The sequence below is a fragment of the Bos javanicus genome, chromosome 14, assembly GCF_032452875.1.
Source record: "Bos javanicus breed banteng chromosome 14, ARS-OSU_banteng_1.0, whole genome shotgun sequence".
Classification (NCBI taxonomy): Eukaryota; Metazoa; Chordata; class Mammalia; order Artiodactyla; family Bovidae; genus Bos; species Bos javanicus.
Genome location: NC_083881.1, coordinates 16872870 through 16899331, shown reverse-complemented (window position 1 = coordinate 16899331; position 26462 = coordinate 16872870). Strand labels below are relative to the sequence as shown.

The 26462-nt window shown below is 44.8% G+C and overlaps 1 protein-coding gene across 2 annotated transcripts; it reads right to left on the bottom strand.

Moving 5' to 3' along the window:
• Positions 1 to 962: 962 nt before the first annotated feature.
• DERL1 (derlin 1) lies at positions 963 to 25941 on the bottom strand. 2 transcript variants are annotated; one of them, XM_061438694.1, is made up of 8 exons: positions 25543 to 25941; positions 15837 to 15948; positions 11867 to 11931; positions 10829 to 10855; positions 10170 to 10265; positions 8625 to 8677; positions 7075 to 7185; positions 963 to 3219 (listed from the first exon to the last, which is right to left on the bottom strand). In XM_061438694.1, the coding sequence occupies exons 1-8, from the start codon at positions 25693 to 25695 to the stop codon at positions 3081 to 3083; spliced, it is 756 nt and encodes a 251-aa protein (XP_061294678.1). In that variant the 5' UTR covers positions 25696 to 25941; the 3' UTR covers positions 963 to 3080. The 2 variants fall into 2 exon arrangements, with proteins under 2 accessions (XP_061294678.1, XP_061294679.1); XM_061438695.1 differs by lacking the exon at positions 25543 to 25941 and adding an exon at positions 25020 to 25105.
• Positions 25942 to 26462: the final 521 nt, after the last annotated feature.

The window sequence follows — 26462 nt, the reverse complement described above, 5'->3', positions numbered from 1 at the left end:
GCCTGGTGGGCTACAGTCCATGGGGAAGCACAAAGTTGGGACTTGACTGAGGGACTAACTAGCTTAGCACATGGTGATACTGGCAACGTGCTGTCCTCCGAGACAAGTCCAGCAGTTCCTATTTTTTCGGCCTTTCTCCAGTATGAGATGGGGATGCACAGCCCTGCTCCCTCCCATCACCCAACTTGTGACAAACGAAGAGGGCCCACATAAGACCTGGGCTAGACTTGGATGGTTCCAGAATGGCCTGTGGGTTGTTTCACAATAAGAGAATTAAGTGAATTCTAATTCTAAGACCGAGACACACGTGTGGAGGCGACAGAAGTGCCATAAAGCATACTACAATCAGATATAAACCCTGATCCGGTGCTCTGAAGATGCTGCTTCGTTTTTTTTATATGTAGTTTTATTTATGGCTCTGCTAGGTCTTTGTTGCTGTGCAGGCTTCTCGCTAGTTGTGGCAAGCAGGGACTACTCTTTGTTGCAGTACATGGTCTCATCATGGTGGCTGCTCTTATTGTGGAGTACAGGCTCCAGAACACGCAGCTTTCAGTAGCTGCAGCACACAGGTTCAATAGTTGTGGTTCCTGGGCTCTATACAGCACTATAGAGCACAGGCTCAGTAACTGTGGTGGATGGGTTTAGCTGCTCTGTGGCAGGTGGGATCTTCCCTGATCAGGGATTGAACCCGTGTCTTCTACACTGGCAGGCAGACTCTTTACCATGAGCCACCAGGGAAGCCCCATCCTGCTTCATTATAATGAAAACCTATAAACCCTGCTTCCAAGAATGAATCCTACAGGTATTTTCCAGCACGTGAACCAAAGTAGCTACAAAAATGTTTGCTGTGTCGCTATCACAGCAACACACACTGGACACCAAGAGATGACTGGCTACATAAACCACATCCCATCTAGAAGAGGCAGCAGAGCAGCGATACAGAAACTTAAGACAGACGACCATCAGGTTGTACATTTTAATTTATAGTTTTTGCCAATAAAAAGATTAGTTACAAAAAAAGAATCTCTATACAAAATCAGGATTTCTTTTCCCTTTCACAAAGAGAATCCACTGTCACGTCTCGCCTTGCCAAAGCAAATCTCAAATAGCTCGCATGGCAAAAATTATTCCGAGGTAATCCAGACAAAAATTAATACGATTATCAGCTTCTTAAATTTGCTTGAATGGAAGAACGTAGTGAACACTTGGCCTTGAAGAATTCTAAACAACACTTGGAACCTTCAGAAAGACTCTTGCTCTTGGGCATTTGAGCTGCTGAGAGGGCATGCAGGAAACTAGCTCACTTACCATGAGAGTCTTCTTACACACACACACACACACACACACACACACACACAGAGTCTCCACTCCTGCTTGGTGGGTGCTAGGGCGACATAATAGGAAGAAGGGCTTTTAAAATTTCACAAGTAAATTTTTATTGTGGCCACAGGTCAACAGCAGAACACGTGACAGCTGGGGTTCATGTTCTCCCCGTCTCCTGTGTTATCATATAAATTAAATATGGAGAGGTACACGCAAACAAGCCTCATGAAAACCGAGATGTGTTCAAATCACAATTTCCTAGAATAACACACATCACTGCTTCAGAGTCATCCTACGAGTGCACAGTGCTTCCATACAGAACCACGCGGCCAACGTCCAGAGACTTTTTAGTTGACTAGGAGTATGGCAGCCTCTCAGCACTGCTCCTAAGCAGTTCACTTTCAGAATAAAAATATAAAATGAGAAAACTGTGCTGAACATCATAGCCTTCAAAATAAAAACTATTTGGTGACAAGCCTAGCTCTGATGGAAAAAGCCCACCTTTGGGGGGCAGGGGGGGAAGACTTGTGGGTGTTGAAGTTGGTCTGATGTACCTTCATGACTCGAAATAAAAAAGCCCTTCAAACACAGATGTGTCTAAAGCCATTACAACCCAGAATTACGTGATTCACTTAGATGTGCTTATAACACCTCCTGAAATAAGATCTACATACAAGGAGCTGTACCCTCCTCACAACTAACTGAAGCATATGGCCATGGGGGTGAAGATGGGGGGCTGGTTTATCCCCCCCCCAAAAAAAGACAACTTAAATAGGGTTTAAAGTTCTCCCCTCCACTCAATAAACATATACCCAGAATGAGAACAAAGCAGGATTAATGACCAGATGCCACAAGAGCTTCTCCCTGTGGCCAATGTGAGCTGGAATTTTCTAGCACAATGCAAACCCACTACTCTGGGTACACACAGCGCCCTACACAAGATGCCTACCCCTATGAAAGGTGCAACCCCACTAGTTTTGATCGCTTAACTTGGGATTAAAGAACACCTAGCAGGGCCTCTCGTGCCCCATTAATACCGATCTGGAGTCCTCGCTGACTCAGCGGCGCTTTTATTTTTTTAATCAAAATAGCTGATGAGGTGGCAAACGGTGACAACTGACAGCAGGTCACGGCAACTCCAAAGGCCGAGGGAGCTCTTCGTCCACTGCTCTGGCTTCTGCCCTAGGGTTACGGTTCTGCCACTGCAAAATGCTGTGAACAAGTCTCTGTGGCCAAGCTGTGGCAAAGGTCAATAAATAAAGAGCTGGTCAGAGGCAGAACCATTTTACGGGCAGACTCCTCTAGCTGGGAATGTGGGAGAGGGAAAAAGGAGGAAGGAGACGTGTGTGTGAGGAAGAGGTAAGAGCCCGGTGGACAGGGGTCTGGTGACCCAATGCCAGACACCCAGCTTGCTGCCGGCAGAGTCGGACCTGCCAAAACCCATCACTCAGATGGAAAAGGAAAAAAAGACATCAAAAATAATACTAATAATAATGGTAATACGGCCAGTTCTGAAATTTGCACAGTTGATAATTTGTTCTTCTTAGCAGTAAGGACTTGAATGAGAATCATGAAACTCGAGGAACACTTTTTTTTTTCCCCAGGATTTAAAAAACTGTTGTCTTGTTCTGAAAGACTACATTCAGTGTGGGTCAGATCCAACAGCATCAGCTAGAACTCAGTGGTGAAGGCCACCCCGAGCTGGGAGGAAACGTCATCTGAGTGGAGAGGCTGGTGGGCAGGCAGAGGCCGCTCCTTCACTGGTCCCCGAGCCGAAAGCCCTGGCCCCAGTTGTGTCGACCGCCTCCGCCGTTCTGATCGGCCGCTCGCCTCATGCTAGCTGGGGGCACGCCAAACCCCGACACCCCTCCTCTCCTGCTGGGTAGCCAACGGTACCTGGAGCAGAGTGGACGAGACACAAAATGAGAGAAAACCACAAAGTCATTTCCACGTAGTTGTCCATCCTTATCTCCCTCCCCGGGGTTCCCATGGCATCTGTCACATCGAATTACGTTCATCTGTGGCCACGGAGAGGCTGAGGACAATGTCTCATTTAACTCTGTCTGATGGCTCAGTGGGTAAAGAATTCACCTGCAACGCAGGAGCCACAGATTCGATCCCTGGGTCGGGAAGATCCCCTGGAGGAAGATCCCCTGGAGGATCCCCTCCAGTATTCTTGCCTGGAAAATCCCGTGGACAGAGGAGCCTGGTGGGCTACAGTCCAAAGTCCCGGTGGACTCCATGCCCTGACCACAGAAGGCACTCACTTTTTATGATTTTTTTTTTTAACTAAGGTTTCACACTAACTTCACACTCTGAATTTTTTTTTTCCTGATTACAAAAGCAATTTATGTGGGAACAGTAAGTATGGAAACAAAAACGTCAACACCCACAAGCCCAGCAACCAGAAAGAACCATCTATATAGCATTTTGGTTTATATAAATACGTAGCTAGCTTGCTCAAAGGGCCCTAAGTAAATTCAGTTCCAAGGACAAATCCGCAACCAGAGTGTCTGAGCGCCTCACGGCATCTCCATGATGCAACTGGGTTCTTCGCGTCCATCAAGGGACAGTGGAGAAGGCGGCTTTCTGTCTTGGAGTTCGGGCATGTGTTCAAGTTCATTCATTGTGTGTCCTTCAACTGCATTCTTTCCATCTCATTGGGCCTGAAGCTGAGGCCCAAAAAGGTTAGCTGATTTCCCAACTTACATATTAATAAATTCAGAGTCACAGAACAGCTAAGAAAATGTAAACCCAGGACTCTATGCTCTCAGTAGTTTTTCCAACAATTTCCCTTCCTTGATTATTAGTCAACTGAGCATCTATTTTCACCTGTTCCACTTATCAGATCCTGATGCTTTGATTTTTGGCTTGAAGCACAGAGACTGTGATCTGATATCCCGTTTTAAACCCCTCATGGCACCAAGGGCTTCCCTGGTGGCTCAGATGGTAAAGCATCTGCCTGCAGTGCGGGAGACCCAGGTTCAATCCCTGGGTCGGGAAGATCCCCGGACAAGGAAATGGCAACCCACTCCAGTACTCTTGCCTGGAAAATTCCATGGACTGAGGAGACTGGTAGGCTACAGTCCATGGGGTCGCAAAGAGTCAGACGTGACTGAGCAACTTCACTTTCACTTGGCACCAAAAACAAACCACGAGGGGTGACCTGCCCACAGCAGGAACCCTGAGGAGCTCAACCTTATCATAAGGCATTTCCCTCACACTGGGTACTGCTTGTTTAAAAACGCATCTCATCTTCACAACTGCCCTACAACAGGTACTACTATTACCCCATTTTATAGATGGGAAAACTGAGGCAGAATTGAGTCGAGCTCTTCTGAAGTGACAGGCAGGATTCAAACCCAGGCAGCCTGCCTCAAGCTCACACCCCATCCCACAGCCCGCACCTGCCGCCACCCATAGCATAGAGCGCTTGATTCAGACAACAGCAGTTAGTGACCAAAGTCCTCGTGTCTTTACACATCAACCCTGTTAGCTGTACGTTCCCTCTGCAGAAAGACAATTAATCGCCTTGTAAAAACAAAAACAACAGAAGAGGATCCGTCTACCTTTTATTTTTTTGGCCATACCTCTCAGCGAGTGGGACCTTAGCTCCCCAACCAGGGATCGAAGCCCTGCCGCCTGCAGGACAGTGCGTTTCCTTAACCACTGGACTAGGGAAGTCCCTGTCTACGTTTCTAAGCAGAATGCAAAACAGTGATACATCTTAGAATTCTGTAATTCACATCTTCCCTTTTAAACAAATTCAGCTTGATCATTAAATCAACATGTATTTCCAAGCACTGGTTTCCCAACATTCATAACGTTCTGGCACAAATAACATTCCTCCAAAGTATATAATAAATTGGAAGACTTAAAAAAGGCAACGCCAGGGCTGTCTTGCTTTGCTTCTGACTCTGAGACAATATGGAAGCCATCGCCACTGCTTAAACAGATAGTGAAATTAAATGCAAGTAATTAGTATAAAAAGATACCCAATTATACATAATCAACAAAGATTTATGATAATTTCAAAGCAGTTACTGCTTCTGTAAGGAGCTACATTTTGTCATCTGATCTTTATGCAAAATTTCACAGAAGGGCTTCCACCAACAGGGAAAGCTCATGAGGAAGGCAGGCTCCAGTGGGCTGCTGGTTTTGCCACTAGAATCGCATACATGTTGTTGCCCACAACTGAGAAATGTCTCCAAGCCATTACATCAGAATACAGCCGTTTAAAGTAAAATAACTCTTGGCTGCCCCCCAAAGCAACAAGTTTTGTTTTTTTTTAATGATGCATCTGCCATCAGACTTGATAAACCTAGATTAAAAATCCAAGCCTGCTGTTATTGTGTCCTTTGATAATTAGAAAGCAGATTGGTCATCAGTTTTTTTTTTAGCCTGAAGGCAACTCAAGACTCAGACGAGAAACAAGTTTCTTTTCATACTCTTAATGAAGTGGGGGAGAAAAACGAAGAAAAAGACACACATACACAGCAATAGTGTTACTTCTCTGTATATTTCACAATGAAGGATTTTCAAATACCTTCCTCTAGCCTATGACAGTGAGGGCAGGGGGAGGCACTCACGTTTTACTGGCCTCATTGGCCCCTTGGAAGAATGGCGAACTGCACAACATTAAAATGAGCAAGACGTGAAAAGGGTTTTTTTCGCCTTTTTTTTTTTTTTTAAGCTTCTAAGTGCAAGCTCTCACCACATATGCCCGACCAGAGATCAGGAGAGACTGTCAGGCCGGCTGCGACACCAGATGGCGATTTACTGGTCCCTTCTCCAACAGCCATTTGGTTCCCTGACAGGATGGTCACACTGCTTACACACTTAAGTGTGTCAGCATCTCTGAGCGGGTGGGAGTGTGAATCAGAATCCCGCCCCCGACCCCGCCCCAACTTCAGGAGTGAGGCTGAGAGAGCTTACGTTTACTGAGCACCCACTACTGTGCTGGCGAGGGTGAACCCCACTTCCGGCCGTCCTGCGAGACGGGGCCACCCCTCAACTCACAGACTCGAAAGAAAGCTGGGGGGAATTTACTCAGTCACTTTCCCAATATCCAAACTGGTCGATGAGGGGAATGGGACTCCGACCCAAGTCTGCCTCCAAACCAAAGATGGGCCCTCAGCCTCCTCCCTAAGTACACCCTGCTAACAGGACAGGCAGCAGGACACAGCCCTCCAGCCTCTCACTGTAACACTGCGAAGCCCTCAAAACGTTCTGGTCTGTGATACTAAATATACAAATGCTTTAAACTGCTAACCGGTGGACCTACTTACCCTCTTACACCTTCCTCAGCTGAAATCTTGGGTAAAACTGGCACCTCTGTCACCCTGGCCCCCTAATGCTCATACTGGAGCCACACATGAGCGCCCCGTGCGCTCAACAGAGCCCACAGCTCCCTGTTCTTCTCCTGGAGCCTGGATTCAGGCTCTTGTGTCCCTGACTGTAAGAGACTACAGAGGTCACTCTAGAAAGCTGACCTTCACCTTGCAATCCTAAAATAAACACAGCCCTTCTTAAGTTTTCCCATGGCTGACATACAGGCCATTTCGGGGTTTTATAGATAGAAGAAGATTCCAGGAGAAGAGCGGGCCTCAGCTTGGAGTGACCAAGGCAAGTCCCTGGCTGGCTCACCCTTTCCCCATCAGACAAAGAGGGAACTCCTACCCCTCATGGAGTCTTTATCGGGAGGCAGACGACCGTGGGCACTGTCAAACAAGACGGGGTAGAAGCACTTACAAAAACTGAGGTGTGGATAGAAAATTCCTCCCTCCCAAGTCCATCGGGTATCTGAACATGAGGAAGAAATAAAGATGTCCGACAAGATTTCCAATTAGCTCATTGATGACCCTGCAAACAGAGAGCCAGATGAGTTTTAAGACATTCAAGCAGTAAAGTGAGCCGCAGCAAGTTTTAACTAATAGCAGGGAGAAGAGATCCCTCGTGGCAGCTCATTTCTGGTCCTGGGAGTCTGTGACAGCTCAACAGTGAGCCCTTGTGCAGTCTGAGGGGCGTGCACATTCTGAATGAGAAGCAAAATCGATCCTCTTGAACCAATGGTGTCTGGGCTCTTCAAGGCCAGCTGCCTCTCTGACATCTTTTCAAGCCCCAGCCCATTCTCAAAACATTGTTTTTGCTACTTTCCTGTGTCAGGAAGGGGTGGGGGGGTGGGGGGAAGTTGTAAGCTTCTGAACGCTTTCAGTCACAAACACCGTATTTGCAAAACAGGGGTATATTTGAAGGCTGGCAAGAGAGAGTCACAGGAGCAAGGAAGAATGAAAAATGTCCGCTCCTCCTGTTCCTGGAGCCATGGATCACGTCTCCCTTGCCTCTTGTGTCCCTGACTGTAGGACACCACAGAGATCACTCTGGAAAGCTGAGCTTCACCTTGTAAACCTAAAATAAGCATGGCCCTTCTTCAGTTTTCCCATGGCTGACATATAAGCCACTTCAAGGTTTTACAGATCCACTCACCATTACACATCCTTCTCCGTCTCCACCTGCAACATCCTTCCTGTTAGGGACTCATCAGTTTCTACAACTGCTCCCAGACCAAAGCCCAGGACTTGCTCTGCTCTAACAGAGTCTGTTTACCCAATTCATTCCCTTCTGCCTAGGGATACGCAGCCGAAGTTAGAACCCCAGAGAGCAAAGACATCACCAGGTTAAGAACTAGTACTATCAAAATCTGTTTTAAAAAATTAAAAATATTTTGAAGTGTAAGAAATGGGAGTTCTTAGAAGAGCCACATCTTGAAATCCTCCTTCCGAAATTCTGAATGGATCCTTTCAAGGTTTTCCTAAGCCTCAGGTCTAATTCCAGACTAGAAATCTGACCGTTTGGCCCAAACTTTCGTACTATCAAACCACTGACAAAACTTCCCATCTGAGAATCTGTGCATTCTTGTGACTGGTGAGCAGTTTCCAAGGCGTTTTGGAAATGCCTTAAAAATTAAAATATGAATTTTATGCACAGAGGAGACAGCTCAGATAAAATTAGGTCTATACTTGCTCAATCTGGACAGTGAATCCAGAAATAAATATTTATTTGAAAACACATATATGGAAGCTATCCTATGACAACAAACTAACAGCAACAAAAAACCATTCAGTGCTAAATGTGCCTAAAGCCCTGCGATTTTAATCGATTACATCCAAATGAAATTATTTCAAAAGCATCATCAATGCTGAGAATCTTCAAAGTGTTATAAAGATTAGGGAAGGAACATAAAGAATAATGGAAGTCTTCCAAGGGTTAATTTGAAATTAAATAAATCTACTATCACTTACGAGCCTCCAATGATATAGTTGAATCCAAGGATAACCCAAGGTAAATAACAAGCCTAGGAGAGAATATACAGAAACATGAATAACTACACCTGCAGAGGATACAGTTGCCAGGGGGCTGAACTGGGTAAGGTTGTCCTGACAAGGGTTTTTATACATCCTTTGGAAAAGTCACTGCAGAAATTCCTTAGCTCAATCTAGCATCACTCCTAGTATACTTGAAACGTCCCATCTAAAATTATACTTATTCATATGTTAGCAACTGGAGAGACAGTACTTTGCTCATAGTTTTCAGATACAATACAGGACCTGCTGAATTATAACAAACAGCTTTAGAAAGTAGATGAATGGCCTGTGGATGCTAATAAAAAAATGGTCCACAATAAGATTCACAGGAAGGCTCCAGCCAGCTAATTGTTACCAACCAACTATAAAACAGCTCATTGTTTTAGAGTCTCCTTTTACGTATTTCACGGTTACTTTGAATTCTTATCAAATTATACATCAGTATCTTGAACTATTACTCTCCTAAATAAGACAGCTCTCCAGATGCATTCAACATTTGAGCCCCTGTGAAAAATTTATGAACAGAAACCTCAATTAAGTAGGGTTGGGAGACCAGAAGGGGGAGCTCTCACATCCTGTTTCAACAGCTGAGCCCAACAGGAAGACAGACTTCTTTCCTTATAAGGACTCAGCCAATGAAAAGCTTTGTTTATCACAGCCCTCTTGACTTCCTTTTCCTCTCTCTATAAAAGCACTCTCCTATCACCGGCTGCAGGGACTAGGATGTGGCTTGCCATGGCTATAGAAGCTCTCTACCGGTCCCCAGTAAACTCGTCTTGTCTGGAGATATATCTGGCGGCCTATTTACTTGAGGTTAACACCCCTTAACAGAGTCAAGACATCATACTTAAGAACTAAAGAAGTTACAAAAATATCACAAACTTGGAAAGAGAGGGTTACATATCAATAACTTGAAGGCAGAATGTGGTAAGGACTGTAAGAAGAACACAAAATATTTCAGAAGACAAAGGCAAGACCAGTTCCAGGCAGGAGAGGAAGAAATATGTTCAGTCCCAACTCAGATTAAGAATGGGCAGGATTTACACGAGGAAGAAAATCAAAACGATGTTACAGGTGGAAAATTGTGAGAGGAGGCACAAAGGGAAGTGTTGGGGAGGCAAAAACCCAATCTGTTTCAGCTTAAGTGTAAAATACCTAACGGGAATGATTAAGAAGAGATTTTTAAAGGGAGGGCTCCATCTGAGTATCCTTCCTTCCCTCCCTCTACCACACTCACATCCATGAGATCACTCAGGACACATGCCTGAGGGGCCTGAGGTCCAGAGAGAGTGAGGTCAGCAAAGGAGGTGGGATTGACTAAAGAAATCCAGGGGAGCTGAGGAGGGGAGAAGGGGCCTGCTGATGGTTTACTGCTCTGCAGTGACCTCTGCCGGACATGTCAGAAAGTACACCTCTGGGCGGAAAAGCGAGATCTCTGCAGAGACAGATGAAAAGGCAATTTTCCCAACTAGGTTAGAGTACCTTAAATCGTGTTCCAAACCAAAATGACACAATCATGTCTCGATTCAGCTGCGCCCAGACATAAAGTACTGACATGATCAGAGGAATCATCAGCAACTGCAACAAAAGAAGTGAACATGTAAAGATAAGGCTAAAAACAGAGGCTTAGCGTGAATCCATCTTTTTTGTTTTTAACCTCTCTCCTCCAAATAAATTCTCACATGGCTATTCAAAATGCAGAAAAGAAATTCAACTCACCACAATTATAAATCAGCCCTTTTACTTAAACATGCAATGCATGCTTTAAAATCCTCTAATAAAATACAATTACATTATTTGGGATAGATTCAGAAATACCAGGGTCAAGTTCTGTTACTTGAAAAAAATATGCAAAAAGCTTTACTTTTGGTGTATTCTCTATTTTTAAAAAATACACATCCATGTACACGCACAGAAAATAATGGATAACCATCATTCTCAATATTCACACTTAATAAAGAAGCCAGAAATGAGCAAGGAAGTAATGATTTAGGTAACTCACGTTAGAATCTTCAAAATACCATATAATTAATGCAATGTAATACAAGTGAAACTTCTTTCGAAGTTTAAACTTCTGTCAAAGGACATTAACAATAAATCTGAAACATACGAAAGGGCAAACAGTTTCAAGGGACACTTACCTGCATATCCATTGCTAAGCCAGTAATCTTGGTTCGTCAAGTTAAAGATCAGACACAAACACAGCATTCCACACCTAATAAAAGTTCATTTCATTCCAGTTTCCGGAAGGAAAAACCCTTCTCTATTGTTCAGGTTGCTTAAAACATCCCAGAACACAAAGGTATCTAATCACCGTCACTGTGAGCACACTATTAGACTCTCCAATGATGAAGAAACTAGAAATTAACTGCTTTGGCCCATGATTCAGTTTGGTCGCCTGTGTCCTCTGTGCCTTGCCACTGCAATTAGGAGATGGAGGGGCCTGTGCCCCCTGAAATAGCTAATGCTTCTACTCTCATTCAGGGCTCCCCAGCACAGGTGAAGTCCAAAACAAGCTTTTTATCTTCCCTTAGAAGAGGGGAAAGGGCGTGCAAAGTGCCACACTTTTCAGGCTCTTGGTCAGGTTTCAGTGGACGCTGAGCCCCAGAGCCATTCTGAGCTCCCCAACTCTGCACCGGGCTGGAGCCGACAAGCCCCTTCTGCCGCACTCACCACCTGGGAAGGTCTGCAAGCCGCAAAGCTGCTGACACCCGCAGCTGATACACAGCAAGCAGAGAGGCCCGCCGGGCCCTCACAGAGGGACTGAGGTACCGGACGGCACTGAAGTCAGGAAGGGATGCTGGCTGTAAATTAGTTTTCTGATAAGGACCGCAGCTTTCGAAAGCTGTCTCACGGCACAGAATCTCTTTGTGCTGCAGTCAACAAGCTGGCACACCCGAGAACACAGAGAACTGGGAACGAGAAGAGGGGACGGTAATCAAAGTCAACCAAATGTGGAAAAACCCCACAAAGACAACAGCAAGAGAAGGCATCACTCTGGGACTATGTGATTTACAACCGCTACTGGAAAGATTTAATGATTCTTAATCATTAACTACAGTAAATAAAGATGCAAATAACTACCACTGGAAATGTTCTACAGATTCCTGCCTATTTCCCAAACCTGAAAAAAAAAACAACTGGTTATTTCTGGCCCCAAATAACAGATGAAAGGATACCACGATGCAAATCCAGTTGAAGAGGAGCATGAATAAATAGTCTGCTGGCCTCCCATCAAAAGCTCCTGGAAACAAAAATAAGTCAAATGTCATGGTTCGGAATTTCAGAACAAAGGAACTTCAATGTTGAGAAATACTTCAAAAAACTATAGAGGAAGCAAAAACATGAGAATATTTTTAAATCACTCCTCGGAAGCAAAAGAACATTTTTTTACAGCCTAAAACCACGTCTGCAGTAAAGCTGTGGAGGAAAGTCACCTGGGAATCGAGGCTAATCTGTGCCCTCTTGACTGAATTCCAGTCCGTTACATGCTCTGCTCAACTGGCAGGAGCCAGAAGAGATCCAAAGGGAGGACAGTCAGGTCACAGCTACTGCAAAGCCCCTCACAGCCTGCTTGCTGGACTTTCCTTCTCAGCTCCCATCACGAGATGGAGGCGCATTTGTGATTGCCTGGCTCATCCCTTCTTCACCCACTTGCCCGTAAGCTCTATCGGGAGGAATCACGTCCATACTGCCTACCGTTGTGACTCCTCCCCACGAGGCTGTACTCACACACACACACGCTACCTCTCGGTCCGGCACTGGGCTTACTGATTCAGTCTCCATCTTCCAGGAGCTCACACTCTAGCAAAAGACAACGATGGTGGGGAGAGTAGCGCAAAGCCACACCTTTCCGCAGCCTTGATTCCTCCTCCTCCTCCCCCAAGTGAGGGAGAAGGAGAAGACCTATAACCCCTTTTTACAGACGAGGAAGTACAGCTACCTGACCAAAGCCACCTGGCTTTTAGAAGCAGAGTGAAGCCTAACTACTAGTTAAGGGTTATTTCTGCTACACCACGTCCTGGGCTCTGTCTTATTACGGGCCGAAGAATGGACATCAGCCCCGCTTTCCCTTCTGAGGATGGTCCTCACGCCTCCCGCTGGCAGACTAGGAGAGGGGCAGAGGAAAGAATCGAATGAGGCCAAGGTCCCTCTATCTCGGCCACTTCCCCTCCCCTCCACACCCCATCACAATGACATGATACAAAGTCCACTGTTTAAAAACAATCCTAACAAGCTAAAAAATGTAAGAAACTAGTGAATATAACAGAAGAGAAGCAGACTCGCCGAGGCAGAGGACAAACTGGTGGTTACTAGTTGTGGGGGGCAATACGGAGCTGAGGGGCAGAAGGCACACACTGCTAGGTGTAAAACAGGCTCAAGGGGGTTCTGTGCAATGTGGGAAATGTAGCCAATATTTTCTAATAACTATAAATGGAAACCAGCCTTTAAAACCTAAAATTTTTTAATTAAACAATAAATTCGGGCTTCCCTTGTGATCCAACAGTAAGGAATCTGCCTGCCACCGCAGGGTACACTGGTTAGATCCCTGGTCTGGGAAGATCCCACATGCCATGGGGCAGCTAAGCCTGTGCCACAACTACTGAGCCCACATGCTCTAGGCCCGTGGGCTGCCTAGAGAAGCCACCGCAGTGAGAAGTCCACGCACCACAGCGAAGTTGCCCCTGCTTGCCACAACTACAGAAAGCCCAAGCGCAGCTACGAGGACTCACCGCAGCCAATAAACAGACAAAAATAAAGTAACAATAACAACCTAACAAGTATCAGAAAGGCAGAAAGAAAATCTACCTAAAAGAAACTAGATTTCAAGCCAAAGTCGCTTCTCTTTTCCTTATCCACCCCCGACCCCACCTCAAAGGCACACTCTAGCCACAGTTTTAAGGATGCTTAATGGGAGGGGATCAGGATGATGTATCAGAGCTGAAACTCTTCACAAAATCTCTAAATTCTAGTAACAGCTGTGCTTCTTTTGCTGTGGTTTTGGCTTTGTGATTTCTAAGGATTCTTTAGATTGAATATGTAAAATGCTGTAATTACATAAACTACAGTACTGTATTATTTGGCAAGCTTGCAACTGGAAATTTACAAATTAACTGGTCCTCAAATTGCAGTCTTCTAGTTTCACATCAGAATCCTTATAAACCAGCCAACACTGCTAGAGACTTAAAATAGCCAAGCAGGAAAAAATGCAGGTGGCAAACATTTTGTCGCAATGTTATCTTGAAACTGTATGGTGGAAGGCAGACAGGGGTCAGTAAACTGGGCTCCAGTCCTAGCTGTGTTTCTCAAACGGCTTTGTGACCTGTGGGGCAGGTCACCACCGCTCCAGACCATGGTTTTCTTGTCTGTGAATTGAGAGGGTTAAACTGAAAGATCTCAAAAGTTCCTCTCTACATGAATGCTGGTATAGCATTATTCATAAAGCAAAGAAGAGAAAACAAGTCAAATGTCCCTCAGCTTATGAATGGAACAACGAAATGTGGTAAATCCATACGACAGCATCTTGACCTGGCAATAAGAAGAAATGAAGAGGGACTTCCCTCGTGGTCTAGAGAAGACTGGACTCCCAATTAAGACTCTGCACTCCCAATGCAGGGAGCTCCAGTTCCATCCCCGGTTGGAGAGCTAGATCCCACGTGGCACAACTAAAGATCTCGAATGCTGCAACTAAGACCCAGTACAGCCAGGTAAATTTTTTTTTTTTTAATTATTTTTAAAATTAAAAAAAAAAGGAATGAAGTGCTAATCATAAATACTACACGGAAGAACCTTGAAAACACCACGTTAAGTGAAAGAAGTCAGTCATACAAAAGACTGCAGATTATATGATCCCATTTATAAGAAATTCCTAAGAGGCAAACCTAAAGAAGCAGAACATAGGTTAGTGGTTGCCTGAGGGCCGCAGCAGGGTCAGGGGAAATGAGACTGAGTAGAAATGGGGAACGGGTAGAGTGATGAAATGTTCTAAAACGCATTACAGCAATGACTGCACAGCTCTGTGAACATCCATTGAGTTATACACCTTAATGGGTAGAACTGTATATGAATTATAGGCCAATAAAGTTGTTTTTAAAAATGCCTCTCGGGGGACTTCCCTGGGGGTCTAGTGGTTGAGAATTTGCCTTCCAATTTGAGGGACATGGGTTCGATTCCTGGTCAGGGAACTAAGATCTTACATGCTGTGGGGCATCTAAGCCCACATGCCACAGCTAGAGAGCCCACATTCCGCAGCTCAGACCCAACACAGCCGAAATAAATAAGTATATTTTTAAAAATGACTCTCAGGACTTCCCGGGCAGTCCAGTGGTTAAGACTCCACACTTCCAATGCAGGGGACCAGGATTCAATCCCTGGTTGGGGGACTAAGATCCCACATGCCATGCAGTATGGCAAAAAATAAATAAATCCTAGCTATGTATTTTTTAAAAGTTGAGTGTTTCCTCATGACTGATTTATGTCAATGTATGGCAAAAATCACAATATTGTAAAGTAATTAGCCTCCAATTAAAATAAATTAATAATAATAAAAAAAAAGTTGAGTGTTTCACTTACAGAGAAGTCTAGGCTTTTACTTGCAATAAGGTAGTGTTTTTCAACACCAATTTAGGAGATGTATACACTTCAGCCCAACTGTGCCTTAAAAAACAGGGATTGCCATGTGACAGAAATGAGGGAGATGTCACGATAAGTGAGAGGTAAACCACCTAGCCACTCAGGATATGAACAAAATGTGGGAACTTCTGCCCTTGTATCTCTGTCACCTATAAAATGGTGACGCTGCTGCCGACACCCCATGATGCTCCTGTGGGGATTAAAAATCAAACAATCTAAGTGTCTTGTAGAGTTCTGGCAGAGTTACTACTTACGGAACGTTTACATCATTAGGCCATTTCTTTTTTTTTTTTTTTTGGCCATACTGCGTGGCTTGTGGGATCTTAGTTCCCTGACCAGGGATTAAACCTGGGCCCCCTGCAATGAAAGCGCTCACTCCTAACCACTGGACCACCAGGGAAGTCCTGAGTCATTTCTTTATATATGCTAACTGCCCTCAAAATGCCTCCACTACATAAATACACGGATTAGCAAAACAGACAAAAACAACACTTAAAAAAACCAGGGATGACATACCTGTTTCGAGTCGAGTAGAGTACTGATATAAGAAGTATAAATTGACCAAATAAAGAAATCCAGTGCCTGGACCCACAGGGAAGTAAAAGGTGGCAGTGATTGGCCTCCAAATCTGTCCAGATCAAAATAAAACACAGCTGTTAGTTTCTCTAAGCTGAGGGGTTTTTTTTCCTTTTAACTAAACAAAATTAACCCTTGCAAAACATTCTCCTCAGTGATAAGAGCTATCACCAATATAATTTAAGAAAACAACTGAAAAGTTTTATCAGCGACAGTCCCATCAATCTGCAAGTCCATGGAGTTAAGATGGCATCATTTAACAAACAATAAATACTTCTAGACAAATTGAAAATAATACAACAGAAGTACATGGCTAATCCTTACTAGGATCAGGCTTACAGCTATGCCCACCATAAATGAATTATAGGGCACTTCCCTGGTGGTCCAGTGGTTAAGAACCTGCGCTTCCACTGAAGGGGGTGTGGATCCAATCCCTGGTTGGGGGAACTAAGATTTCAAATGTGCACTGCATACTAAGAGCTTCAGTCGTGTCTGACACTTATGACCCCCTGAACCGCAGCCTGCCAGGCTCTTCTGTCCATGGGACTCTCCAGGCAAGAATACTGGAGTGGGGTGCCATGCCCTTCTCCAGGGGATCTACCCAACCCAGCATCTCTTACATCTCCTGCATTAATTAGCAGGCGGGTTCTTTACCACTAGCATCACCGGAAGCCCAAGATTCTGAATACTGTGGCCAAAAATAAATAAATAAAAATTTTAAAATTGAATTACAGTATCAGGACTTCCCTGGTGGTCCACTGGTTAAGACCCCAGGCTCTCAATGCAGTCCAAGTACTCAACTCTGAGTGAAAGTGAAAGTCACTCAGTCATATCCAACTCTTTGTGAACCCATGGACTATAAAGTCCATGGAATTCTCCAGGCCAGAATACTAGGGCAGATAGCCTTTCCCTTCTCCAGGGGATCTGCTCAACCCAGAGATTGAACCCAGGTCTCCCACACTACAGGCAGATTCTTTACCAGCTGAGCCACAAGGAAAGCCCAAGAATACTGGAGTAGGGTAGCCTATCCCTTCTCCAGCAGATCTTCCCGACCCAGGAATCAAACCAGGGTCTCTTGCCTTGCAGGCAGATTCTTTACCAACTGAGCTATCAGGGAAGCCTGTAAATAACATTGTGTATCTTATTCTTGTCTAATTTACTGGCTAACACCTCCAGAACATCAAATAGTAGTGGCTGAAGATGGCAGCCTTCCCAGACTTTTGGAAAAGCCAACGTAACACTGGCTTTTGGCTTGACGGCTGTGTGTCTTACTGCATGAGTATGAAAGACGGGGTCCCTATATCAAGGAGGTCTCAATAATGGGGAGCCTGTTCAAAGAAGCAAGAGTGGGCACAAGGAAGGGAACCCTAGTCTCAGAAAAATGAGTACAAACTCTCAAAGAGAGCACAATAAATGAATGGGTACGGCCAATAATCTGGGTGTGGCTGGATCAGAGGGCATTCGTTGTGGGGCCTGGCCAGGCATGGCTGGCAGGTCACATTCTCCAAGTACAGGACTGTAACCCTCTGAGCTTCATTCCTAGTGGGGGAAAATGCACTTTTCATACCGTGAAAAGTCACTTTCCAGCAACCCTGTGCTTAAACCAGTAAAACAACACAGGTTAAAATTCATTTGGGTTTATTCACAATTTTATCACAGAAACAGAACAGTCAGACAGAAAGAGCCCTGGAAATGATCTGAAAAGACAAGAGATTTCAGCCAGGGCTTACATGTTATCATTCTTCAGCCACAGTTTCCATGGTAAAGGAGGAATGATATCTTCTTTGGTTTTATCCATTTTGGTCAATGGCTTAAAAAAAAATAATAATGTGCTATTATGTTCACGTGCATGCCCTAATTCAAGAGGTGGATTTTATAGATGAGGCAACAGGATGAAAAAAGGTTAAGCAATAGCTAATAATTGGTAGAGCTAAGAAAAGTTTGTCCCAGACAGCCAGACTCGGGAGTTTATGACACTAAGCCTCTATTTTTACAAAGCCTCTCACAAGTGACATCATTATTACAAGGTATAATTAAAATTGGTAAAAATGTTCAGTACTACTATACTGCTTGTAGAATCCTCAAATGAACTGAGAGCAAGCCCACAAATTCACACTCTCTGCTTCAGAAGAACACTGGGGGTAAAAGACCAGAAGCAAGAGAGCTGTGTCCTTGGCTCTTAGGAACCCGTGGGGCCTTGGAAATGTCTAGACCTTTGAGTTTGCATCTTCATCTACCTGTGACATTTGTCTTTGACTCTCTCCTTCCTTGACTCAGATTTTGTCAAAGCTTGCAATTAAAAAGTAGATGAAAAAGGTGCTTTACCAAAAAAAAAAAAGTGGGTGCACTACTATCATTATAATATCTTTTAGAAGACACGTGCTGACCTGGTTTTTACAAATTCCCATTTTAATCTACCCCCACATTCTTCTACGTTACTCGAGGCCTGATTTTGGAAAAGACACCTCCAGGTTTTTCCGACTACATTTTTCATCAACACTGACGACACAACACTATTTTCAGCCACTGTGTGCACCTGTGCTTTGGAAATCAGCAACTGTCAAAATACTGCACTTTTTTTCCCAGTTCATTAAGCTTACCCTTGAGTTATACGTGCTCTCACTGACCTAAGGGACTTGGAATTATCTTTGTATTACTTTAAAATTATAATATGAAAACACCAGGAGACAGTTCATCATTTCAGAAGGACACAATGTAATATATTTTTGAAATCCCCATTGAACAACATAGCCAACTAAATGCTCTCCTCTCCTCTAATGGGTATGGAGACAGTTAGTATAAGGAAATGGCTTTATTTTCAAGGCTGGGAGTGGTAAAGGCACTTTTTCGACCCTAGAAAGCCTGCACTGATCCCCTGATCCCTAAGACACAGCCAGGGGCAGTGAAAAGGGCATGGGATTTACAGGCAAGCATCTTATTTTAACTCCACAGAAACCCCAAGGCAGGAAACATCACCACTCACCTTTTCAAGAGGAAAGCTAGGTCCCTCATTAGAGTTGAGGTATCATGGTATCATGCCCAGAGTTCCCCACTTAATGGGGGCAAGAAGCCCATGTGCTCCCTGGCATAGAGGCCTTCAAAGAAACACCAGACACTGTTCATCAGCGTCAGCTACTGGTCCAGCGACTTCTGATGAGTGTTTAGTTCAACCATCCTTGAATGAAAATCTCCCAAACAACGTGCCAACGTGCTACTGAAAACATTACAAATGCCATCCAGAGTCTAGGGTAGTTTTTTTTGTTTTTTTTTTTTATACTATCAGAAACAAAAAATTGTCTGCAACAGTAAGGACTGGTTGATTTGGAGTTAAAAAAAAAATTCTACATGGGTCATCAAGTAAGTAAGAAAGAAGAGCCCCATGTGCCAAATGCTGGTATTAGCAAACTCCAGCTTTTCCTTTTTTTTGGGCGGGCGGAGGCGGGGTAAAGGGGATAGGGAAGGGAATACTAGACAGGCAAGAAAAACAAATGAAACCCACTCAATTTCAATTGTGGACTAGCTATTAGGAGTCATCAATTCTACTCCTAGATATAGATGTATACTTATGTTCACCAAGAAGTGTTCACTATTCATCCTAGCCAAAGCCAGAATTCCCCCTAAAACCCTCTTACCAGAAGAAAGGGTAAATAAATGGTGGTGTGTTCACACAAGGGAACAATACAAGAATGAGCAATCTGTAACCACACACAACAATGTGGGTGACTCTCAAACTGCTGAAAAGACGCTAGACACACAAAAATAAATACTTGTGTAATTTCATTTGTGGACAAGTTAAGAAAATTGGCAAAAAGCATCTACAGTATCAAAAGTCAAGACAGTAGTTACCCCTGGAGATGAGAGTGACCAGAAGGGAGCAGGAGGAAGGTCTTGGGGGATGCTGGCAATATTCTGTGTCTTGACCTGGTTGCTAGCTACAAGGCAATTACTTTACACATATACATGAAAGCCAAAGTTGTTCAGTTGCGTCCAACTCTTTGCAAGCCCATGGACTATACAGTCCATGGGATTCTCTTGGCCAGAATACTGGAGTGGGTAGCCTTTGCCTTCTCCAGGGGATCTTCCCAACCCAGGGAATGAATCCAGGTCTCCCGCATTGCAGGCAGATTTTTTTACCAGCTGAGCCACCAAGGAAGCCCATATATACACACATATCCTGCCTGTATACTGTAACTCAACAAAAAGTTTAAAAATGAAGCTATGAGCTAATGGGTAACCTTAGCTACAGACCACAGCAGAACCATGTAATGTGGAGAGCGCTGCAAAGGAAAGATTTAAAACCTGTACATACTAGAACACTTGCCACTAAAGTTCTAAATCCAAACCCTGAAGCTACTTCTATGCTCAGCCCCCAGACCAAGTTCATTTCCCTCCCAGTTATGTGTCTATATAATGCTTCCCCAACACACTCAGGTGTCAGGCGGCTAGGCTTGCTGTCATCAGGCTAAATGCAATAACATGAGCAAAAGCCTGGCAAATATGGCACCAGGCCCGAACACCGATTTGGCTGGTGCCAGTTCTTATTATTCCTGGAAACAAGAAAAACTGAGAGTTCGTATCTTCTCATTTCCAGTCACGATGCTTTTAATAGGACAGGAAAATAATTCAGCAGTTACATAGTTACATTTCAATTACAAATTAAAATTAGAATATTACTGCTCAAGGAGAGAAGGCAGCAAAGGCAGGAATTGGCTAATAAATAAAAATAGGCACTATTTTTTAATCGATTATCCACCAGACTATTTACTGGGCACTTCACAAACTTTTTTACATGTTTTATATAAGAGAGGCATGAAGTAGATAACATTTTTCCTCAACTTGAAGATAATCATTTTTTTCCCCAAAATTAGGATGTGCCTTATAATCAATACATTCATTTAGTGTTATTTGTACTTTCCTACTCTTCCAAAAAATATTAAAGGAGCATGTCATAATCAATGGAGTGACAACAGAGTTAACTTATAAATTATCCCCACTTTCAGTGAAGAGAGGGCTTCCCTGGTGGCTCAGACAGTAAAGAATCTGCCTGCAATGTGGGAGACCCAGGTTCGATTCCTGGGTCGGGAAGATCCCCTGGAGAAGGACATGGCAATCTATTCCAGAATTCTTGCTTGGGGAATCCTGGCAAGGATATCCTGGCAATTCCCTTGCCACCAGGATTCCAGGATCCTGGTGGGCTATATAATCCATGGGGGTCACAAAGAGTCAGACACGACTGAGAGACTAACACACTTTCAGTGAAGAAACCGATATTCAAAAAGGACAAAAAGCTTTCCTGGGGGCATGCCACTAGCAAGGGGGCTGAGCCAGGCCTGGGGACCATGAATGAACTACTTGAAATCCACAGTCTTTCTACTCTCACAGAAAAGGAACAATAATTTGCTATGCCTGGTTAGAAAGAAATCACGCTCAAAAATGTTTTGTTAAATACTTCAGTGTGTATTTTGGTAGATATTATGCAAAGGAGTTAAGAGAACTATCTGAAACTCACCAAAATAGAAACTGAAACAGCAGCTGTCTATCAACTGGGGTAACACTGACCTCAGGATGACTGTGGGGGCTCAACGAGGTAAACTAGGAAGAAGCCAACACAGATGTAAGGCGGTGATGTTATTTTGCCCAAAGAAATGAAACATCCCCATGCAGGGAGCCCTGAAAGACATTTCAGAAACCACAAGGGCAGCAGCAAATTGCCATCTCTCTTCCAGTTAATCAGGGACCAATATGGAGCCATTTCATCCCTGTGGACTAGCTGATTGATGGGTGTGAGATGTGAAGGATGAAGAACTGTGGACAACAGTACAATGAGTCTTAACACACACCTATGCCTTTCCATCTACCCAAACTAAGGAACTAACATTACAAATGTTAGAGTTCCAAATCAACAAGCTTCTCACAGGAAACCCACGGATGAGGAGGAAAAGTAACCTTTCTCACTTCCAACATGAATTCACAATTTTAAATCGACAATCCCCAAGTTGTTCAAAGATGCAGATTTTAAAGAAAAAAAATGAGCCTCTTGCACAAAGCACATAACACACTCTTTGCCCCCATCCATCAGTCTCTCAGATGTGGTTTTTCCTTCAACTGCTTCAGCTGAAATGAGCTCCTCCAGGTGGGTCTGAAAGCTAAACTTGTTCAGAAACAGCAGGAGTCAGAGCAGCAGAAAGAAAGGACAGATACTGGTCTCTCCACACCTGGGCAGTCAGTGCACAGTCCTGCCTCCTGCCAACAGCTTCCCCCCCTTCTCAGGATAACAAGCCCACAAGAAATAACCCAAGGAAGGTAGGAAAACTATGCAAAGTGTGACATGAATGATGACCTTTCTGATTGGTTCACCGTTTTTAACATTATACACCTGGAATCTATTAGAGGGCTTCCCAGATGGTGCTACAGGTAAAGAACCCACCTACCAACGCAGAAGAGGAGCCTGGTGGGCTACCGTCCATGGGGTTGCAAAGAGTCGGACACAACTGAAGCGACTTGGCACAGTCTGTAGGAAAGACTTGCTTTTACTAAGCTGACTACAGATGTAACCAAGGTTTTGCAAGGAGAGCTGAACAGCCAGTTTTGACCAGGCCCTTCTCATTTATGACCATTTACTATTTACGATCATTTATGACCACTGCACATTACCTAACATGCCACTGGGCAAAAGTGCACAGCATTTACCCAGGCAACAAACATTTCACCAAAACAAATAGAAAAGAATATGCAATTCTGGCTGCACACTCAGATCATACTCTAATACCCAACTGCCTTACTGAACTTCACCCGGATGCCTACAGGATCTTTAGACTTACTATGGCCAAAATATATATGGCCAAAATACCCTCCTCCACCCCCAAAACTCGGCCTCTCTAAACATTCCCAATCTCAGAAAAGAGCTCCACCAGCCACTCAGTTGCTCCTGTGAAAACAGTGACCTCTTCGAGATCTGCTTCTTCAGCCATTCACCCTTTGCATCCATTAGGCTGCAATCTTGCCCACTCCAACTCCCAAATCTATCCACTTCTATCTCTGAGACACCCTGGTCCAAATCACCATCTTTCCTGCAATCTAACTTGACTTATCTCTCTGGTCCCGTTACCTAGCCCTCCCTTGCCGCCATTCACAACACCAAGTCCATCCCACAGAGTTGTTCAGTCGCTAAGTTGTGTCCGACTCTCTTGCGACCCCAGGGACTGTTGCCTTCCAGGCTCCTTTGTCCATGGGATTATTCCTGGCAAGAATAGTGGAGTGGGATGCCACTTCCTTCTCCAGGCAATCTTCCTGATGCAGGGATCAAATCCTGCATTGCAGGCAGATTCTTTACTGTTGAGCCACTAGGGCCTCCCCTCACCCCACAACGAGTAGCCAAGAGAATATTTCAGTCCTTTGCTCAAAAGGCTCTGCCTTTCTAGTGCCTTCAAATTAAAGTTCAACCACAAAGCCGTATACGATCGAGCCCCAGCCTACTTTTCCATCTTTGCTTTATTGTATTTACCCCTGGCTATCTCTCTGTCCTCCCTACTAATCCTCATCCCTCCCACTGACTTTGTCCTAACCATTCAGTCTTCTTCCTGATTCTAATTCCTGCCTCTAAGCCTTTCACTTATTATTTCTTCTTCTTGCAAGACTGTCCCCAGAGCCACATCTTCCCAAAACTGGCTCATCTTTCAGATTTCAGTTCAAATATATTCTCTGAGGCCTTTCTAGAATACTCTATCAAAGTCACCATAGCATGCCTCTCTCTTACTTTCTTCCTGTTCACTGTTGTACCCCTAGTGCCCAGCACTGGTTCCATGCATTCAACCAATAAGTAAGCACTTGCTATGTGCCAAACACGGATCCAGGTAACAAAGACAGTGGTACACAAGACAAGTGGTGCTCGTGGAGTTTTATTCTCTGAAGGGAAGCAGGCTGACAAACATCAAGGGCTGATATGCAGCAAGAAAAATTATGGGTAAGGGAGACAGAGTGAAGGAGAGGCACTATTTTAGAGCAATCATAAATGTCAATAAGGTGGCATTTGGGCAGACTTGAAGGAGGTAAGGAGGTACACTATGTCTATCGTACTCAAGCAGAGAAACATCACATGCAAATATCCTGAGGAGGGATGGAGTTTGGTGCTGAAGAAACAGGAAAGATCCCACTGTGGAACCTAATGTACAAGGTGAAGAGTAGTAGGAGATGAGCTCAGAGAGGCAGTAGGGGGCCATGCAGGCCAAAGGACTTGAACTTTACTCAATCAGTTGAGAAGACATTAAAAGGATCTGGGCAGAAGACCAACAGGACATGGGTTTATGTTTTAAAAGGATCACTCTAACTGTCTAGAGTTAAGACTGAAAGGAACAAGGCTGGTATGATAATGGCTTGCAACAGAGAATAAAAAGGGACTGCATTCTGGATATTTGTTAAAAGTAAACAGAATTTGCCAACAGACTGTGGGATGTGAGAGAAGTCAAAGATGACTCCATGACTATTAGCTTGAGCTCCTATAAAAATGGAGTTGCTATTTACTTCTAGGGGAAAGGGTATAGTGTTGGACACATTAAGTGTGTGATGTCTGTTAGTCATCTAAGTAGTCATTTCAAGTATATGGTTGGGCGTACAAGTCTGGAAGTGAGACAGATCTGGACTCAAAGTATGTATATTTGTATTTGAGAAACTTCAGCTTGTAGAAATGATTTAAAGCCATGAACTAAACGAGATCACCTGCAGCTACGAGAATACAGGAAAGAGGGCCTGGGGTACACCACAGTATTTAAGGATCAGGAAGATGAGGAACCAGCAAAGAAAACTAATAAATAGCCAGGGAAGAGAGAGAAGACAAGAGAGTGTTACCCACAGTCCAAACAATGTGTTGAAATTAATGTCAGATCTTAGTATCAGGCCTGCACTGATTAAAGATTTAAATCACAGAATCCGGTGAATAAAGATAAACCTCCAGAAAACTAATATTCGCTTACCAGAAATATTACCCTGGACTGTTTCCTGAATGCTTAAAAAAAAAAAAAAAGATTCCATTTCTGGAGCAATTTACTCTTTACTAGGTCCTTCATAAATTCAACTACGACTGCCAGATACTAAGGACTTGGGAGACACACAAATAAACAGACTCACTCTTTGCACCTCGGACTTTCAAATCACTCCTGCCGGGAAGAAACTCCATTAACATAAAAAGAACTCGCCTGGTGGTTGAGCAAGGCGACGTCCACATGCCACCCACGTGGATGACAGAGCGAGGTCGGAGGGCAGGTGCTCCAGGTGGCCCCAGCCTGCCACTCACTGGCGTACCACAGATCGACAACTTATCAGTCTTACCTTCCCACTGCCGCCTTCTCGGGGCACAGAGGGCGGGGAGCACAATCTTAACAGAAGGACGAAATCAGTCCCTTCCCACCGGGCCAAACCGTGGAGCCTCCATGTCTCCAGCAATCCAGGCCCACGCTCGGACCCCTTGGCCAGCAGTCCACCTGTCCGTCCACCCGACCCCCGGACCAAAGGACCCCGCCCTAAACCGCGGGAGCCTCTGCACTACAAGTCCCACCAGGCACCGCGCGTCCGCAACCGGCCAGTCTATGCTCCGCCGCGGCGGGGCCACCTGGGGTCTGTAGGCGCCACTTGCCCGGTCGTCGGTCAGTACCTGGAAGCGATAGAGGAAGGCTTCGGGCCAGAGGAAGAAATAGGCCGGGCTGATAAGACCGAGTTTACCGACTAAAGGGACCGCGACAGTGGCGGCGAACCAATAGCGCGTGATGGTCGGGATGCTCCTAAACCAGTCTCCGATGTCCGACATCTTCGCCTCTTCGGTGGCCGGGATGCCCACAGCCGCCCGACTCCCCGTCCCGGCCCCCTCACGACGCGGCCTGCTCTGCGAGTGGAAAATGTCCAGGCGGAAGCCGCCCCAGCCCCCGGTGCAGAAGGCGGGGACCGGCGGACGTGGCGCCACCGAATTCGGACCAGCAAGGGAGAGTTCGGCAGCGAAACTTCCCCTTCCGGCGGCCGCCGACGAAGTTGACTAGAAGCCCCGCCGCTTAAAGGGCAAGCGTAGTTTTTCACTACTGGGTAGAAACTTGGCGTCTCGGAGGCGGGGCGGAGAGGGGCGGGGCCGGGCCGGGGCGACAACACGACTGGTGGGGAACAGTGGTTGCCAGCAGCAACGACAAATATTCCGGCCAATGGCGAGGCTAAACGCCCTCTACCTAGTCCTGCGGATTTATAATCCAGGTGGGTCTACTTGGAGGGTATTTAAAGGAGAAGGAGGAAATTAAACTACCACATAGCTCCTCGTTTGTTCATTGTTTCGCACAGAAGTTTGTTGAGGGCTTGCTAAGTGCCAAATAGGGTTCTAGACCCTGGAGGTGATGCAATCATCAGAGCTGTTGTACCTTCTCCCCTGGAGTTTACATACTAACCAAGTTAGGGAGGTAATGAGCAAATAATTGAATAAGATAATTACAAGCGAGTGATAAGAAAAAATAGGATAGTGGGGGGTACAGTGGCAGGGTGGGAGTGCAGAAGTGTGGGAAGAGATGACCACTTTTAAAAAATTTTTTTTTCAGG